Source organism: Coregonus lavaretus (assembly GCF_964263955.1).
Source record: "Coregonus lavaretus genome assembly, chromosome: 6".
Lineage (NCBI taxonomy): Eukaryota > Metazoa > Chordata > Actinopteri > Salmoniformes > Salmonidae > Coregonus > Coregonus lavaretus.
This window is the reverse complement of record NC_139993.1, coordinates 6454213-6474285: the sequence shown is the minus strand read 5'-3', so window position 1 is coordinate 6474285 and position 20073 is coordinate 6454213. Positions and strand designations below refer to the sequence as shown.

General features: G+C 42.1%; 2 protein-coding genes across 2 annotated transcripts; both read right to left on the bottom strand.

Moving 5' to 3' along the window:
* Positions 1 to 1036: 1036 nt before the first annotated feature.
* On the bottom strand, positions 1037 to 3234 carry LOC311130180 (uncharacterized protein). Its single transcript, XM_084162875.1, has 2 exons — positions 2920 to 3234; positions 1037 to 2204 (listed from the first exon to the last, which is right to left on the bottom strand). The coding sequence occupies exons 1-2, from the start codon at positions 3200 to 3202 to the stop codon at positions 1240 to 1242; spliced, it is 1248 nt and encodes a 415-aa protein (XP_084019001.1). The 5' UTR covers positions 3203 to 3234; the 3' UTR covers positions 1037 to 1239.
* Positions 3235 to 6772: 3538 nt separating this feature from the next.
* Positions 6773 to 13290, bottom strand: LOC311130181 (uncharacterized protein). The gene is made up of 2 exons (XM_084162876.1): positions 13030 to 13290; positions 6773 to 7993 (listed from the first exon to the last, which is right to left on the bottom strand). The coding sequence occupies exons 1-2, from the start codon at positions 13184 to 13186 to the stop codon at positions 6963 to 6965; spliced, it is 1188 nt and encodes a 395-aa protein (XP_084019002.1). The 5' UTR covers positions 13187 to 13290; the 3' UTR covers positions 6773 to 6962.
* Positions 13291 to 20073: the final 6783 nt, after the last annotated feature.

Sequence of the window (20073 nt, the reverse complement as noted above, 5' to 3'; positions counted from 1 at the left end):
GCTATGGCGTCATGTGCAACCAATCATTACCCCTATGTTTTATGAGCCTTCCCTCATACCCTCTGTGTATAGTCGAGGTATGAGGGGTAGCCTACTATCCCAGATTGACAAACACTGATGTAGACAGGTGGCGCTGGTAGCCTATACAAACAATTGCTGTCCCAAGAGTGCAATTCTGACATCAGCAGCACTAGAGATCTAGCATATGAGTCATCATGATCATCAATACTTTTACTGTTGAGTAGCAGGTCCTACTGAATCTTACCTTAGAAATGCATCTTGGTTTAGCTTATCACTACAAGTAATCAAAATCTTGGTATGCCTATAGGCCTATGAAAGTAGGGTCTCGATTCAATCCGTATTGCAGGAGATCAGCGGAATAGCGCAATTTTTGAAATTTAAAGTCAATGTTCCCGCATTCGCGGAGACTGCATTCACAGTTAACGCGCATGTCGGCTCAATCGGAAATTACCTTTACATTTCAATCGTTCTTTACCGCGGATCTTCCGTGATACGGATTGGATCAAGCCCTAGATTTTCAATGTCTGAGGACAGTATCTCCAGTTAGTGCTACAGACGTGTGCTATGTTTGGTGATGTAGTGATTCAAGGGGAATAGACAAGAAAGTAGGGTATGTCCACACTCCTGTGCCATAACCCTAACCCTAACCCTTAGACATTCAGGTCTAGGATCAGCTTACCCGCCACTGTCTCCACGAATCCTACTCAAAACCATGAGGGGAAACACAAAACGGACCATAGATCAGTCTGTAGTTGCCTACCATTATACACTGTATGAACATTAACAGAATTTTAAAAATGTAATATACAAGATTAAATCAATATCATAAATGAACAGCATTAAGACAAAATTGATTAAAAATAATATTGGACAAATGCAAGGACACATTTTCTGGAAGTCACATTTTTTTTATGTATCATTAACATCAGTCAGATTATTCTGTAGACATTAAAAAACAAACTACCAGGAATTCCTGTTCATAATATGAAAACATCAAGCGAGAACAGCAGACCTGTGAGTTTAACTACTCTGTTAGATCAAATCAAACTTTATTTACATAGAACGTTTTACAAAAGTCAATTCATGACATCTATGTATCTGAAACCCAGAGAATGAATGATCCAGAGTTGCTTTGCTTTTCAAAAGAGTGTTGTCCATCTTCTGACAAGATGTCTTTGTCCTAATTTGTTTCTTCTTTGTGTTTCCATTCTGTTTTCTTTATTTGTTTCTTTCTTTGTGGACGTTCGCTCCTGTGTGAGTCAGTATGTGCAAGTTCAGGTTCCCCTTCCGATTGAAGCTTTTCCCACAGTCACCACAGCTAAATGGTTTCTCTCCGGTGTGAGTCAGTATATGCCTCCTTAGGTCCCCCTTCTGAATGAAGCTTTTCCCACAGTCACCACAGCCAAACGGTTTCTCTCCTGTGTGAATCCTCATGTGCCTGGAAAGATGTCCTTTGAGTTTAAAGGTCTTTCCACAAAAGGGGCAGGTGCAGGGTTTCTCCACGTGACAGAGTCTGACATGGGCCTTCAATTTACAGGTGGAGTTGTAGCGTTTTTTGCAGAGGCGGCATTCGCTGGGTCTCTTCTTGGCGAGAGTCACATGCCCCTGCAGGTCAGCTTTCAGAGCAAACGTTTTCCCACAGTCACTGCAGTAGTGAGTTTTACTAGACGTAGTGCTGGGTTTGGAACAGTGTTCCCCCATTGATAGGTTGGTATCCAATGGTGCGCTGGGATGCAATGGTGACAGCAGCCTAAGTCTTACTGGGTCACTGTTTACAGCTGAGCTGTGGCTGGAGGCACTGTTTTGATTATCTGGAGGGTCACAGGGAATGTCGAGACCCTTTAGGTGGGTAACAGTGACAAAATGTGGGAGATCCACTGGTTTAGAGTTACTTTCTCTGTTCTCCACTGTCTGGGTTTGGGGAAGAGTAAAGGACTGAAGTGGGTTCTCCTGATCACATTTACCTTTAACACAAGGAGGAGGTAATTTGAACACTATGATATCAGCCTCCTGCCCTTGAAGCTGCTCTTCCTCCTGACTGGTCCAGAATTCCTCCTGTTCCTCTTTAATCTGTGTGGGTTCTAGGTCCTCCTGCTGCAGACTGGGTCTCCACTCCTGCTCACAGTGCTGCTGCTCAGGGGGAACCTCCTCTTCAGAGACAGCAAGAGAGAGCTGAAGGGACTCTAGAGGGAAGGCAAGGAGGAGCAGAGGTTATCTATACCACCTAAATAAAAATAACACTTCATCTCTTTTTTATATTGTAGTGTATTAAGATTATGACTTTGTTAATGGTTTTAAGTGGAACCTGAGAGGATGTTTATTTAGTGTCAGAGGAATTGTTTTAGTGTGACACCCCACATAGGACAGAGAAGTCTGTGTGTTGTAGACAGGGGATTGGACAGTAGAGGGAGCCACCCATATTTTGGGGAAGATTATATATACTGGGTTTAAACGAAGAAGAGGTTAGAGCGGCCATTGCATTTTGGGAACCACTGCTCTCCGGGTGATCTGGACACCTGTACACTTATGCTGAAATCTTGTGATATGAATAAAACTTATGATCAAGGTTCAGTATGAGCAGACTCCTTTGTTTAACAGCAATAATTAGCAACATTGACTCGACACTACTATATATATATATATATATATATATATATATATATATATATATATATTGATAGATATACACACACACAGCTTTTAGCCATGCCTGAGTGCGCATACCGAGCTATATGGTATTTCAATAAGCGTTTCGTGACTAACTGTTTCATCACGCACGATAAGCGTTACATTAAACTATTTTAAAATATATTAAATGGTTATCATTGTTAGCCTAAACAACTTAGCTATTCATAAAAAAATAATTGTAGCTATATATTTGTAGATCTACATACGAACCTTTTCTGCATAGTTTTTTGTCCGGTATAATCCGCAGCAGACTCCGTAGCCGATCATTCTCTTCCTGGTACTCGGCTACCGTTTTCTCAACTGCCCCGAAAATCTCCACAGCAGCCGCCGTTAAACGCTCATTTAAGAACACGCGCAACATCTGTAGTGTAGACATTTTCAGTCGACTGAGAGGTGAGTATTCAACTAGTATGGCAAAGATAATGATAACTAACCCCTTTTGTCTGTGGTGTGGCTTTATCCACGAGGAAAGAACGGTTGCCACTGTCCACATACAAAAAACAAACCCTCTCTCAGTTTTACTTCCGTATTGTCTTCTTCTGTTTGTAACAGTCGTTTGTGAGCCCGTAAACACATCACAGCACCCCCATGTGGATGGATGTTTACTAGAAGGTACACGGACAGAGTTTCTAAACAATCTTTGGTACAGACCAGTAATAATGGAAAGAGATAAACTACATATGGGGAAACAGTTCTAATAACTAATATGGTCATCTAGAATTATCATTTCTTGCATGAACTGAACTGAAAGACAACACATTGTAACACAGGCAACTTCTGACTACTGCAACGGCTTGGGAGGGACTGATGTGACAGCGCGTGCAATAAACCAGAGAATGCAGTCATCAGGTGCAAATATTAAGAATATTATTGAATCGGGACAGGAAAAACACTGTAATGCACTTAAAAATGAGTTTGCACGTATTCAAAGTGCAATTATCAGGAGTGAAGTGTATCAGGAGTAAAGATATTGTTTGAAAAAATTCAAACAATATCATGAATGAGCAGAATTAAGACGAAATTGAAATCTTGGACAAATGGAAGGAGATATTTTCTGGAAAGTATATTTTTTATGTATCAATAACATCAGTATGACCATAACCCTGAGAGACATTCAAAAACAAACGAATGGAAGAGGAGTTGTCCAGTGGCTATAAGACTCAGGCTGGTTCCCATACTTGCCCTCTTCAAGATCATCAGCAGACTCTATCGCCATCATCTACCATCCTCTGACCAGCTCAAGCCATGAACTGACCCTCTCCATCTTCGGAGGATGCAGCATTCAAAGACTTGGCCTCTATTGATTGACCTGGCCTGATATATATTTAGATTCTATGAAAAGCGCTATAGAAATTAAATACATTATTATTATTATTCACCTGCTTTCACAGAGTACATATTTATTACCCTTGGGAGGACCACCAGAGTCCCGCAGATAGCCTGCATTCCCCATTGGTGGAGGTAGGTACATCCCAATTGGTGGGGGAGGTGGTGGAGGCTTGGTCTGTAAAATAAAATATTGACAAAATGTAAAAACAAGTAGTACACAACCATATAATAACATGCTCACAGTTCAAATACAAGTACAATGCTCTGATTTAAAATGACAGTTGAAAGTTGATACCACCTCCTGCGCAGCTGTGCTGCGCTCTTATCCACCCATCTATTGAGAGTCTGATCCCACACAATCTGTGGAAGAAGATGATAGGAATGAGAATCAGTCTTTAACCATCTATCGTTTTCAATCTTCAACTATCACTCAACCATTTCCGAATTACAAACTCTGTGTCCTGTGTATTGCGTTCGGTGTATTATTCCACTAATGTTTCTCGACAGGTCATGAAGATTTGTTGTGGTCATCTGGGAGGTGGTCCTTCTTACACCCGAAGCCAAGCCAGCCCTCTCTGCTGGTCTTGGACTTTACACCCAGGGGCTCCAATGTTGGTCGGCTCTGGACCACATACAGGAGTTTGAGTTGGTTCATTGGGGACAGAAGGACGTTCAGTCACGGGGCTGGTCTTCCATTCCTGGCCCAGGACATCCACATATCTGCTCTGTGGATCTGTGACAGGTAGGACAGAAGAACAAACCTCAATCATCTCTGCTTAGTACAGGGCTACAGCATCAGTAAAGCCTCATTCACAATAATTGACACTATTCCTGTTAGTGACTCTCACTCAAAGTCATACATGCCAGGCCTCTATAGGCTCATTGCTGTTAAAAGAGACTGTCTTTACTCACCTTTGCATAGACGTTTCTTAGCGCAGGTTGAGGACCACAGGGATATCCTGGCCATCCTGGCCTCAGGAAGGGAGGTGGTGGTGTTGGTATAGGTCTGTAATAAACATCAACCAAGCAACCAAAATATGACACTGCTTATCAATAACACGCCTCTACTTATCAATGATATTTCACTTTGTGACTGTTTTCATAAGAGTAACTTGAGGATATACTTGTGTGAGGTACAGTATGCACTTGTAGAATGAGCTACCTGCACATTGCACATTCTGAGTAGGTGTGCTCCATTGGAAATACATGTATACTGTATTTTGACCACAACACGGGTTCCCTGCGGGTTCATGACCTACCCTGTTGTATGTCTGTCTGGGCCAAGCTTTCACAACCAGTGCTGTTACATTGCATTTCTGTGGTCCATTTGGTATCATGCACTTCTACAAGCAGCCACTAGATGCAGTCATAAACCATTTTAAATCAAGAAAATGTCAGTAAAAAAAATCATATTTTGTGGGGGCGGATCACCATTAGCATTTGCAAAAGCAGCAGAAACTCTTCCTGGTTGTCCACAAAAAAACACAAAACATGACAAGTAACAAAACACTGATACACAAGGACAGTCACACAAATGTAAAATACAATGATACACAAACAATACAGCTAAACAATTATTGTGTTAGAATGTGTGTGTGTGTGTGTGTGTGTGTGTGTGTGTGTTTGTCCCCTCACAGTCCCCACTGTTCCATGAGAGTCATTCTTGAATCTCCAATCACATTTTGCTCTGCCCGAAGTACCCTCATGTGCAACCAACCAATCACTTAGGCTTATGTAATGAGTCTTCCTTAGTACCCCCTGTGGATAGTCCAAGTATGAGGGGTAACTATCCCAGATTGACATTCACTGATGTAGACTATTACCAGTGCCAGATACATGTATACGGCGCTGGTAGTCTATATAAACAACTGCTGTCCCAAGAAGAGTGCAATTCTGACATCAACAGCCCTAGAGATCTAGCAAATGCATCATCATCAAAACCTTTACTGTTGAGTTGCAGGTATTACTGAATTTTACCATAGAAATGCATCTTGGTTTAGCTTATCACTACAATACCCATTTCAGACAGAAGATGTAGTATATTATCTGTAAAAATAAAAAAATAAAGCAATGTTTATATGACCCCCTTTCAAACAGCCCCCTATCTACCCATATTATACATATCAGTGGGTAACTGACAAATTGGGAGGGTTGGGGGCAGGGAAGTGTTTTTAAACCATGGCGACTGTTTGCATTTCAAATTAGGGAGGTGTTAATCCAAGGAAGTGTTAATGAAGTTACCTGCTAAAACACAAAGAACCGCGATATGGATAGAATCGAGCCCTAGATTTTCAATGTCCGAGGACAGTATATCCAGTTAGTGCTGTAGTGATTCAGGGGGAACAGACAACAAAGAGGGGTATGGCCACAGTCCTGGGTCATAAAGGTCTAGACATTGCCCTTAGACATACAGGTCTAGGATCAGCTTACCCTCCACTGTCTCCACGAATCCTACTCATAACCATGACCATAGATCAGTCTGTAGTTGCCTACCATATACACTGTATGAACATTAACAATATCATAAATTAGCAGCATTAAGACAAAATTGATGAAAATGGATATTGGACAAATGCAAGGACACAATTTCTTGGAGTATACATTAATGTCAATAACATCTGGCAGACTATTCTCCAGACATTCCAAAACCAAACGAGCAGGAATTCCTGTTTATAATGATGTGAATACATCAAGAGACTTTGAACAGCAGACCATGAGTTTTCAACTACTCTGTACTGTTAGATCAAATCAAACTTTATTTACATAGAACGTTTTACAAAAGTCAATTCATGACATCTATTTATCTGAAACCCAGAGAATGAATGTTCCAGAGTTGCTTTGCTTTTCCAAAGAGTGTTGTCCATCTTCTGACAAGATGTCTTTGTCCTAATTTGTTTCTTCTTTGTGTTTCCATTCTGTTTTCTTTATTTGTTTCTTTCTTTGTGGACGTTCGCTCCTGTGTGAGTCAGTATGTGCAAATTCAGGTTCCCCTTCCGATTGAAGCTTTTCCCACAGTCACCACAGCTAAATGGTTTCTCTCCGGTGTGAGTCAGTATATGCCTCCTTAGGTCCCCCTTCTGAATGAAGCTTTTCCCACAGACACCACAGCTAAATGGTTTCTCTCCTGTGTGAGTCCTTATATGTTCAGTTAGGTGCCCCTTCTGATTGAAACTCTTTCCACAGTCTCCACAGCTAAATGGTTTCACTCCTGTGTGAATCCTCATATGTCTGGACAGATCTCCTTTGAGTTTGAAGGTCTTTCCACAAAAGGGGCAGGTGCAGGGTTTCTCCATGTGACAGAGTCTGACATGGGCCTTCAATTTACAGGTGGAGTTGTAGCGTTTTTTGCAGAGGCGGCATTCGCTGGGTCTCTTCTTGGCGAGAGTCACGTGCCCCTGCAGGTCAGCTTTCAGAGCAAACGTTTCCCCACAGTCACAGCAGCGGTGAGTTTTTCTAGACGTGGTGCTGGGTTTGGAACAGTGTTCCCCCATTGATGGGTTGGGATCCAATGGTGGGCTGCTGTCAAGTCCTACTGGGTCGCTGCTTACCGCTGACCTGTGGCTGGAGGCATTGTTTTGATTATCTGGAGGGTCATAGGAAATGTCAAGACCCTTTAGGTGGGTAACAGTGACAAAAGGTGTGAGATCCACTGGTTTAGAGGCACTCTCTCTGTTCTCCACAGTCTGGGTTTGGGGAAGAGACAAGGAATGAAGTGGGTTCTCCTGATCACATTCACTTTTCACACAAATATGAGGGAATTTGAACTCTATGATATCAGCCTCCTGCCCTTGAAGCTGCTCGTCCTCCTGACTGGTCCTGAGTTCCTCATGTTCCTGTTTAGTCTGTGTGGGCTCTGGGTCCTCCTGCCCCAGACTGGGGCTCCACTCCTGATCAAAGTGCTGCTGCTCAAGGGGAACATTCTCTTCAGAGACAGCAAGAGAGAGCTGCAAGGAGTCTGGAGGGAAGGAGCAGAGGTTATTTGTATACCACAGAATTAAATAGCACAACTGAATGATACAACAGAATTATAGATCTCTATGATATATAGACCTGTATCCTTTAGACATGCCTGAGTGTACATACCAAGCAATATGCTATTTCAATACGTTTTTTGTGACAGACAACTTTTTAATCATGCACAGTAAACAAAAATACATAAGAAACTGTTCTATAAAGGCTCGCTAATGCTAAAGCAGCCCATTGGATTCCATGAAAATGTGATGCCTAGTGTTTGGGTGAGTAGCTGCAGGAAGGCTGTGGAATCCAATGGGCTGCTTTAGCATTAGTATGCTGAAGAAAAAGGCAATTTAATTAAAAACAAGCAGTATTTCAATCTTCTACTTGTATCATTATCCCAGCCACAAAAATCAAGGAGTACAGCGACACCTTCCATCCCTGGATTGAGGTACATTTTCAAGATATATACCTGGTTCGTCACTGCAGTGCAAACATTATGGGCAAGCTGTGTTGACTTGAAAGAAAAGATATTGAGTTGAGTTTTAACTAGATATTTATACTGCCCTACAAAGGCAAAGAGCAGTAACTACGCAAACAGTGAAACTGAGAAAAATGGCTATAAAGTTTTTTTTTGCTGTCCAGCCAAATATGGTGTAGGTAGATACAGTGCCTTAAGAAAGTATTCACACCCTTTGACTTTTTACACATTTTGTTGTGTTACAGCCTAAATAAAAAATGGGTTAAATACATTTTAAAAATCTCACCCATCTACACACAATACCTCATAATGACAAAGTGAAAACATGTTTAGACATTTTTATTTATTGAAAATGAAATACAGAAATATCTCATTTACATCAGGGTGGACTCCTGAGTGGCACAGTGGTCTAAGGCACTGCATCGCAGTGCTAGCTGTGCCACTATAGATCCTGGTTCAAATCCAGACTCTGTCGTAGCCGACCGGGAGACCCATGGGGCGGCGCACAATTGGTAGGGGAGGGAATGGCCGGCAGGGATGTAGCTCAGTTGGTAGAGCATGGCGTTTGCAACGCCAGGGTTGTGGGTTTGATTCCCACGGGGGGCCAGCATGAAAAATAAAAAGATAGTGTAAGTTGCTCTGGATAAGAGCGTCTGCTAAATATGTAAAATGTATTCACAACCGAGTCAATACTTTGTAGAAGATCTTTTGGCGGCGATTACAGCTTTGAGTCATCTTGGGTATGTCTGTATCAGCTTTGGTTTTGGGGATTTTCTCACATTCTTCCTTGCAGATTTTCTCAAGCTCTTTTAAATTAGATGGGGAGCGGCGGTGAACAGCAATCTTTAAGTCTTTCCACAGAATTTCAATGGGATTCAAGTTCGAGCTTTGGCTGGGCCACTCAAGGACTTTTACATTATCATTCTGAAGCCATTCCAGCATTGCTTTGGCTGTATGCTTTGGGTCATTGTCCTGTTGGAATGTAAATCATTTGCACTCTGAAGTATGTTCTCATCAAGGATTTGCCTGTATTTGGCTCCATTCACTGTTCCCTCTATCCTTACCAGTCTCCCAGTCCCTGCCCTGAAAAGCATCCCCAAAGCATGATGCTGCCACCACCATGCTTCACGGTAGGGTAGGTGTTAGACAGGTGATGAGCTGTGCCTGGTTTTGTCCTGACATAGCGCTTTGCATTCAGGCCAAATAGTTACATTTATGTCTCATCAGACCACAGAATCTTTCGCCTTATGCTCTCAGAAGTGGCATCCTTCTGGCCACCCTCCCATAAAGCCCAGATTGGTGAAATGCAATAGAGACTGTTGTCCTTCTGGCAGGTTCTCCCATCTCAGCCAAGGAACTCTGTAGTTCTGTCAGAGTGGTCATTGGGTTCTTGGTCACCTCCCTGACCAAGGTCCTTCTTGCCCAGTTGCTCAGTTTGGTCGGACGGCCAGCTCTAGGCAGAGTCTGGGTAGTTCCATATTTTTTTCAATTTTCCAATGATGGAAACCACTGTGCTCTTTGAAACTTTCAACACTAGAAATTGTTTTATACCCTTCCCCAGATATATGCCTTATCACAATTCTATCTCAGAGCTCTACAGCGAGTTCCTTGGACTTCATGGTAGTTTCTGGTCTGACATACACTGTCAACTGTCATACCTTATATAGACAGGTGTGTTTTTTTTCTAGCACTAGCTAACACACCTAACTTCAATATTCAACTAATCATAGTCTTCAGTTTAGAATGCAATTAGTTGCCCATCCCTGTTCTAAACCATGTCCAAACAATTGAATTGGCCACAGGTGAACTCCAATCAAAGTTGTAATTATATCTCAAGAATTATCAAAGGAAGTTGGATGCACCTGAGCTCATATTTGGAGCGTCATAGCAAAGGGGTGTGAATACTTATGAAAATGAGATATTTCTGTATTTCATTTTCAATAAATTTGATCAACAACCAACTTGACAGAGCTTGAGGAGTTAAAAAAATAATAATGTGCAAATATTGTACAATCCAGGTGTGCTTACCGAAAAAGACAGCTGTAATCGCTGCCAAGGGTGATTCTAACATGTATTGACTCAGGGGGCTGAATACTTATCTAATGAAGATATTAGTGTTTTTTTTCTCTTTTTTATGTTGTAATTTTTCATCCACTTTGACAGTATTTTCTGTAGAGCATATAATTAATTGAATTGACAATTCAATTCATTATAATCCCAATTTGTAACAACAGAATGTGGAAAAAGTCAAGGGGTGTGAATACTTTCTTAAGGCAATGTAAGTGGTAATGCATTGATGGATTATCTTATTATGAAGAAAAGATGTTATGCATGTCAACCCTGACCTGCCCTTAAAACTACTACATGGGTAATGCAAAAGCAAGGTACAGTCTCTACAACCTAAATGTGTTGAACCAACTTTCTTGTTGCTTTTCTTTTTGATGGAAACAGTTTGAGAGTTCTAACTACATTCCAAATGTATTTAACGGTTTTATGTAATTATGTTTTCACATTTTGAATGTTGCATTTAAGTAACCCTCAAGCATTTTCCGCCATAAGGCAAAAAATATTTCTGAACTATTTGGTTTCACCCAAATAACTTTTACAGTCAACAGAGCCATATCACAATACTTACGATTCGACATGTTGAATGTGTCCTTCGCTAACAAATATACATTTAAAACAGGTTTTTATCCAGCGTCTCCAATTTTCCACCTGTAGAAGTGGGAGACTACATTGTAACTTACTCTCGCGCAACTGTGTTGTCTAGAATGGGAGACCCTAGATAAACCGTTTTAAACGCTTATTTTATACGGAAGGGCACATTCAACACATCTAAGAGTAAGCATTGTTCCTAGATATACTTAATATGCCTCGACTGGAAACATTATTTTGGTGAAACCAAATAGTTTAGATTTGGTTTATAAAGGACGCCTGGTTAAGGAAGCGTCCGCAACGAGCTGTCTGTAAACAATGGTAGGCTGGACACATTACATTTTTAACAATGCTTTTTTCGGATAAAAACTAGTTCATTGCATCTGCCGTGGAGCCCAGTTTCATAATATTACCATATGTCCCAGCTGCTTCTCGTAGTTTCAAAGTAATCACGAAAAAACAGGCCTTATTTTAGGGCATGTTTCACCCTGCCAGCTCCTATTAGTTAAATTGAGCACTGTGGCACCAACTTTCCTTCAGAATGTTCTACGTCACAATGCCTGCTTCGCAATTCTTGGCAATGAGACCTGCCCACGCTGGTACAACAAACAATTACTCATTGAACTCTGAGGTCATCCCGTTATTTTCTATAGGGGGAATATAGGCATGTCTGTTTATTTTGCTAAATATCTCGCAATGTGTATATTTAGATTTTTTGAAGTCGGGCACCATTTTAATCATGAGAATCTCCTCTTTGTAATTATGTAAATCTGGGCAGCGAGCTCGGTTGTCATCAAATGCTAGCCGCAAAATACTTTTTGCCCTTGGAACCCTGAGCTCCGCCCATTGTTTTCCTATGGAGAAGTATGCCGGTCTATTTCGCCAAATATCTCTCAATGTGTATATTTTGATTTTTTCAAGTCTGACACCATTTTAAATCAGGAGAATCTCCTCTTTGTAAATCTGGGCAGCGAGCTCGGTTGTCATCAAATGCTAGCCGCAAAATACTTTTTGCCCTTGGAACCCTGAGCTCCGCCCATTGTTTTCCTATGGAGAAGTATGCCGGTCTATTTCGCCAAATATCTCTCAATGTGTATATTTTGATTTTTTCAAGTCTGACACCATTTTAAATCAGGAGAACCTCCTCTTTGAGCTCGCTGCCTCTTTGTAATTATGTAAGTCTGGAAAGCGAGATCGGTTGTCATCGACAACCGAGCTCGCTGCCTCTTTGTAATTATGTAAGTCTGGAAAGCGAGATCGGTTGTCATCGATCACTAGACCAGAAATAGTCTGAAGTTTTCATTTTTTCACTACTTCCTCATTACGCAGATATAAGCACAGTTGACACCATCGAGGTGAGGTGTTTACTTTCTACACAAGTTTTTTTCTTCTTTAGTTTCATCCTAAGAACAGATACATTTTTTTGTGCTATTTAGGCGAAATTGAATTCTAAGCATAATTCCAGTAAAAATAGGCCATGGGAACGTTCGATTCAATTCATTTGCTATGGGCTCACGCTAGTGTTCCAGCTTAGCCAACGTTCTATTGCTGTTTTTCAGCCTTGGGTAAATTTTGACTCGTTCTATTGTCCAGCCTAACAATGGCGTTGCAGGATGAAGCAAGGTTCCTGCAGATGCAGAAATGCCCACATGCTGAAACGCCCCGAATTGTGGGCCGCAATTGCACCCTTCTCTGAACAACTAACGTTAACGTTAGTTATTGCACATTTGAAACTCCAGTTTCTCTTAAACAGAAAATAATTGAACCAGGACACTTTGTAACAAGATAAAACAGATACTACAAAGCTTAATTTGGGTCTCAACAAAATGTGACCAAATGTGTAGTCACTGCTGTTTGCAATTGTACGGCAGCATAGATCTAAATGATACGAGCTATTTTACATTGTTTTATGTCCGGTGTTATCCGCAGTAGTCTCCGTAGACGATAATTCTCCTCCTGGTACTCCACTACCGTTTTCTCAACTGCTCCGAAAATCTCCACAGCAGCCGCCGTTAAACGCTCATTTAAAAACACATGCAACAACTGTAGTTTAGACATTTTCAGTCGACTGAGAGTTGGATATTCAGTTAGTATTCGCTTCGTTCAAGAGGAAAGATTGGATCCCACAAACCCACTCCCCGTTTTACTTCCGTATTGTCTTCTTCTTCTGTTTGTATCAGTGGGTGGTGAGCCCATAAACACATCACAGCACTCTCATGTGGATGGAGTTTCACTACAGACCAGTGATGATGGAAATTGATAACTTAATGTGGGGAAGTGTTAATTAGTAAAAGGGTGATCTTGGACGATCATTTATTGTATGAACTGAAAGACAACACATCGATAGAACTGCCAAAGGGGGTGGGGTTGCAATCTACTGTAGAGATAGCCTTCAGAGCTCTATCGTACTATCCAGGTCTGTGCCCAAACAGTTTGAGCTTCTACTTCTAAAAATCCACCTTTCCAGAAATAAGTCTCTCACTGTTGCCGCTTGCTACAGACCCCCCTCAGCCCCGAGCTGTGCCATGGACACCATATGTGAACTGATTGCCCCCCATCTATCCTCAGAGTTCGTACTGCTTGGTGACCTAAACTGGGATATGCTTAACACCCCGGCCAACCTACAATCTAAACTAGATGCCCTCAATCTCACACAAATTATCAACGAACCTACCAGGTACAACCCTAAATCTGTAAACATGGGCACCCTCATAGATATCATACTGACAAATTTACCCTCTAAATACACCACCACTGTCTTCAACCAGGATCTCAGCGATCACTGCCTTATTGCCTGCGTCCGTAATGGGTCCGCGATCAAACGACCACCCCTCATCACTGTCAAACGCTCCCTAAAACACTTTAGCGAGCAGGCCTTTCTAATTGACCTGGCCCGGGTATCCTGGATGGATATTGACCTCATTCCGTCAGTAGAGGATGCCTGGTTGTTCTTTAAAAGTGCTTTCCTCTCAATCTTAAATAAGCATGCCCCATTCAAAAAATTCAGAACTAAGAACAGATATAGCCCTTGGTTCTCCTCAGACTTGACTGCCCTTGACCAGCACAAAAACATCCTGTGGCGTACTGCATTAGCATCGAACAGCCCCCGCGATATGCAACTTTTTAGGGAAGTCAGGAACCAATATACACAATCAGTTAGGAAAGCAAAGGCTAGCTTTTTCAAACAGAAATTTGCATCCTGTAGCACTAACTCCAAAAAGTTTTGGGACACTGTAAAGTCCATGGAAAATAAGAGCACCTCCTCCCAACTGCCCACTGCACTGAGGCTAGGAAACACTGTCACCACCGATAAATCTACAATAATCGAGAATTTCAACAAGCATTTTGCTACGGCTGGCCATGCTTTCCACCTGGCTACCACTACCCCGGCCACCAGCTCTGCACCCTCCGCTGCAACTTGCACTCTAGATCCAAACTGTTATAGACCTATATCCATCCTGCCCTGCCTTTCGAAAGTATTTGAAAGCCAAGTTAACAAACAGATCACCGACCATTTCGAATCCCACCGTACCTTCTCCGCTATGCAATCCGGTTTCCGAGCTGGTCATGGGTGCACCTCAGCCACGCTCAAGGTCCTAAACGATATTATAAACGCGATCGATAAAAGACAGTACTGCGCAGCCGTCTTCATCGACCTGGCCAAGGCTTTTGACTCTGTCAACCACCGCATTCTTATTGGCAGACTAAATAGCCTTGGTTTCTCAAATGACTGCCTCGCCTGGTTCACCAACTACTTCTCAGATAGAGTTCAATGTGTCAAATCGGAGGGCCTGTTGTCTGGACCTCTGGCCGTCTCTATGGGGGTGCCACAGGGTTCAATTCTCGGGCCGACTCTATTCTCTGTGTATATCAATGATGTCGCTCTAGCTGCTGGTGACGCTCGGATCCACCTCTATGCGGACGACACCATTTTGTATACATCTGGCCCTTCATTGGACACTGTGTTAACAAACCTCCAAACGAGCTTCAACGCCATACAACACTCCTTCCGTAGCCTCCAACTGCTCTTAAACACTAGTAAAACTAAATGCATGCTCTTCAACCGAACGCTGCTTGCACCCGCCCACCCGACTAGAATCACTACTCTCGGCGGGTCTGACCTAGAGTATGTGGACAACTACAAATACCTAGGTGTCTGGTTAGACTGTAAACTCTCCTTCCAGACTCACATTAAGCATATCCAATCAAAAGTTAGATCTAGAATCGGCTTCCTATTTCGCAACAAAGCCTCCTTCACTCATGCTGCCAAACATGCCCTTGTAAAACGGACTATCCTACCGATCCTTGACTTCGGCGATGTCATTTACAAAATAGCCTCCAACACTCTACTCAGCAAATTGGATGTAGTCTATCACAGTGCCATCCGTTTTGTCACCAAAGCCCCATATACTACCCACCATTGTGACCTGTACGCTCTTGTTGGCTGGCCCTCACTACATATTCGTCGCCAAACCCACTGGCTCCAGGTCATCTATAAATCACTGCTAGGCAAATCCCTGTCTTATCTTAGCTCACTGGTCACCATAGCAACATCCACCCGTAGTCTGCGCTCCAGCAGGTATATCTCACTGGTCATCCCCAAAGCCAACACCTCCTTTGGCCGCCATTCCTTCCAGTTCTCTGCTGCCAATGACTGGAACGAACTGCAAAAATCTCTGAAGCTGGAGACTCTCATCTCCCTCACTAACTTTAAGCGTCAGTTGTCAGAGCAGCTTACCGATCACTACACCTGTACACAGCCTTTCTGAAATTAGCCCACCCAACTACCTCATCCCCATATTGTTATTTATTTTGCTAATTTGCACCCCAGTATCTCTATTTGCACATCATCTTTTGCACATCTATCATTTCAGTGTTATACGAAATTGTAACTATTTTGCACTATGGCCTATTTATTGCCTTACCTCCATAACTTACTACATTCGCACACACTGTATTTATATTTTCTGTTGTATTTTTGACTTTATGTTTTGTTTACCCCATATGTAACTCTGAGTTGTTGTTGTTTTTAATCGCACTGCTTTGCTTTATCTTGGCCAGGTCGCAGTTGTAAATGAGAACTTGTTCTCAACTGGCTTACCTGGTTAAATAAAGGTTAAATAAAAAAATACAATAATAATACAGGCGACTCCTGACAACTGCAACGGCTTGGGACTAATGTGAAAGCGTGCACTAAACCAGAGAATGCAGTTATTAAAATGCTATGACCTCGCTATTTTTCTTAAAACTCACCTGTTTTGTATTCTAGGGACTTTAGTGAGTAGACTGGAACATGGTTTTATGGACATACAATCAATATTTGTTCTGTACAGTGCAATATTTGTACCATATAGTGTCCAGGGGCCGTACGCAAATCTATTTGACCACAGTAAAAGTCCAGCAACACTAGCGAAGACCTAGCTATTTGTTCAATTTACCTGTTTTGTATTCTAGGGACTATACAGAGAAGATTGGACCATGTTTTTTTGGGCACACAATCAATCCTTTTTTCTGTACAGTGCAATATTACCATATAGTGTCCATTGGACCCACTCTAAGCTATTTGACCACAGTAAAAGTCCAGAAACACTTGCTATGACCTAGCTTTATTTTTGTTCAAACTCACTTGTCAAGCCAAACTAATGTAAGGTTGCTGTCTCCTTGGTACATACTGTACATTCAACACCTAGTCGTATAAGCTTTTACCCCTAGATATAACGAGTGCAGCCAAATCTGTAGGCTAATTGGTTTCGTAACATCACATTCACTTTTCACACAGGAAGCAGTGAATATGAACTCTATGATATCCGCCTCCAGCCATTGAAGCTGCTCTTTCTCCTGACTGGTCCTGAGTTCCTCCTGTTCCTCTTTAATATGTGTGGGCTCTGGGTCCAAAGACAGAGTGGGGTGATCAGCTGTGGAGTCTGTGTGGAGCAATTAGTGAAGCTGCTGTTATAAAACAGGATACATTAGGACTCGGCAATGACACAGACAGAGAAGATATGTAATCTTTTCAGTTTTTTATCACATGCAGAGACAGCAGAGACTAAAACTAAGAGCTGGAAAATTGTGATAGACAGAAAGATAGAAAGCAGGGGATCAGTACAGTGGAGCTACCAGTGGAATTGACTCAGCTGCCTCCATGCACAGGGCTGCAGAGCTAGATATTCATATATCTGTCTGTTCCACAGGGGCCTCATTTATAACAGTTCCGTACATTTCACACTCAATTCCTGTGTGTGCCATTTATGAAAAGTCTGCGCATGTACAAAAATATTGAGATACATCTGTATGCATGTTTCCAGTTATAAATCAGACCTGTCCTAAAACTGTGCAGCCATGAACCAGCATTAAAACCCCGCCTGGAAAATGTCTTCCATTCACATTTTATGGTGTCAATAATTAGCTTTATTTGCTGTATAATTTGGAACTATTTGTAATTTTACCAAGGCAGTTTCTAAAAGAAATAGCAATGGTAATTTTGATCTCATTTTATGTAGAGGTGGGCAGAATGTTTTGATGTTTTGCAGTGATTTTTCTAAAACATGCATGCTGTCTATAGCAAGTGCCTGTCTGCGCATTCTGAAAGATTGATTGTATATTCCAAACAATTTAAAAGTAGGCTAAATGCTACAGCTCACACTTCTATGCAACAGACTAATTGTTTTTCAATATTTACTTTATCAATAGATTATTGGGTTTATATGTCCTGCCTTGCTTTAGTCTCTGAGATTAAATAGGCAATGATGTCACGCTTCTATCGCACAGCAATACTGTAGCCTATAGGCTACTGTAAAATATTTTACATAAACTACTGTTCTAGTTACTGTGTTCGCAGAATGTTTGAATTTTTACAGTAATTTCTGCTGTATCTGGGAAATGATTTTGTCAGTTTCTGAAAGAGAAAACTATGGCAAATTGTTTTGGACCTGTCAGCAGAACGTTTGAATTCAACAATGTTTTGCATGACTTTTCCCCAGTGCTTAATTTGAGCCGGATCCGGTACCTCTCCTGGCATTCATTTTTTTCTCGCACTTTTTACAAATGTACAAATTATAACAAAAGCGATCAAAGTTCATTTGAGTTGCCTCTTCCTTAATTCTCCGGGCCCCTCCAAAAAAACGTAATGTGAAAAAGTTGATTTTCAGAGTTGATTCGGGTTGGGCCAGCTCGGGTTTATGGTTTGCGCACTTTCTATGATCTCTCTCCCTCAACTCTGATAGACATGACTCTGCAACTCTCATCTCTCCAGCGTTGCACTTAATTTATTTCCTTATAGAATCATAGCCACACGAAGGGTTCTCGAGGAGCTGCAGCACCCCTGAATTGTTTTTATAAATTGGCCAAAGGTATAGAATTACTGCTGTCCAGAAAGAAATGCAATAATTCAGAATATCCTACTACATCATGAGGCCTATAATTTATCCACAGCGGATCAATAGCTTCTTTTAAAAAATCGCCTAGCTGTGGAATGATTGTGTGTAGCCCAATAACAAGGCATAGTCTACAGTCTGGAACGCACAGCAAATCTGTCAGTGAACAGCATGCAGACAAAACAGGCCTTTTCACAATATTTCAAATATAATCGCGGATGAGGAAAACACTCATTCAGAGGCGGCGCTCCTAGTGGCCAGAACTTTAATGTAGGGAAATTAAATCAGTTTTACCTCATTTCTACCAGCATGTTAAATGTGCAACCAGATGAAAATAAACTCTAGACCACCTTTACTCCACACACAGAGACATGTACAAAGCTCTCCCTCGCCCTCCATTTGGCAAATCTGACCATAACTCTATCCTCCTGATTCCTGCTTACAAGTAAAAACTAAAGCAGGAAGCACCAGTGACTCGGTCAATAAAGAAGTGGTCAGATGACGCAGATGCTAAGCTACAGAACTGTTTTGCTAGCACAGACTGGAATAGTTCTGGGATTCTTCCTATGGCATTGAGGAGTACACCACATCAGTCACTGGCTTCAACAATAAGTGCATCGATGACGTCGTCCCCACAGTGACCGTACATACATACCCCAACCAGAAGCCCTGGATTACAGGCAACATCCGCACTGAGCTAAAGGGTAGAGCTGCCGCTTTCAAGGAGCAGGACTCTAACCCGGACGCTTATAAGAAATCCCGCTATGCCCTCCAACGAACCATCAAACAGGCAAAGCGTCAATACAGAACTAAGATTGAATCGTACTACACCGGCTCCGTCACTCATCAGATGTGGCAGGGCTTGCAAACCATTACAGACTACAAAAGGAAGCACAGACACGAGCTGCCCAGTGACACGAGCCTACCAGACAAGCTAAATTACTTCAATGCTCGCTTCGAGGCAAGCAACACTGAAGCATGCATGAGAGCATCAGCTGTTCCGGACGACTGTGTGATCACGCTCTCCGTAGCCGATGTGAGTAAGACCTTTAAACAGGTCAACATTCACAAGGCCGCAGGGCCAGACAGATTACCAGGACGTGTACTCCGAGCATGCGCTGACCAACTGGCAAGTGTCTTCACTAACATTTTCAACATGTCCCTGACTGAGTCTGTAATACCAACATGTTTCAAGAAGACCACCATAGTCCCTGTGCCCAATAACACTAAGGTAACCTGCCTAAATGACTACCGACCCGTAGCACTCACGTCTGTAGCCATGAAGGGCTTTGAAAGGCTGGTCATGGCTCACATCAACACCATTATCCCAGAAATCCTAGACCCACTCCAATTTGCATACCGCCCCAACAGATCCACAGACGATGCAATCTCTATTGCACTCCACACTGCCCTTTCCCACCTGGACAAAAGGAACTCCTACGTGAGAATGCTATTCATTGACTACAGCTCATTCAACACTAAGCTAATGACCCTGGGACTAAACACCTCCCTCTGCAACTGGATCCTGGACTTCCTGACGGGCCGCCTCCAGGTGGTAAGGGTAGGTAACAA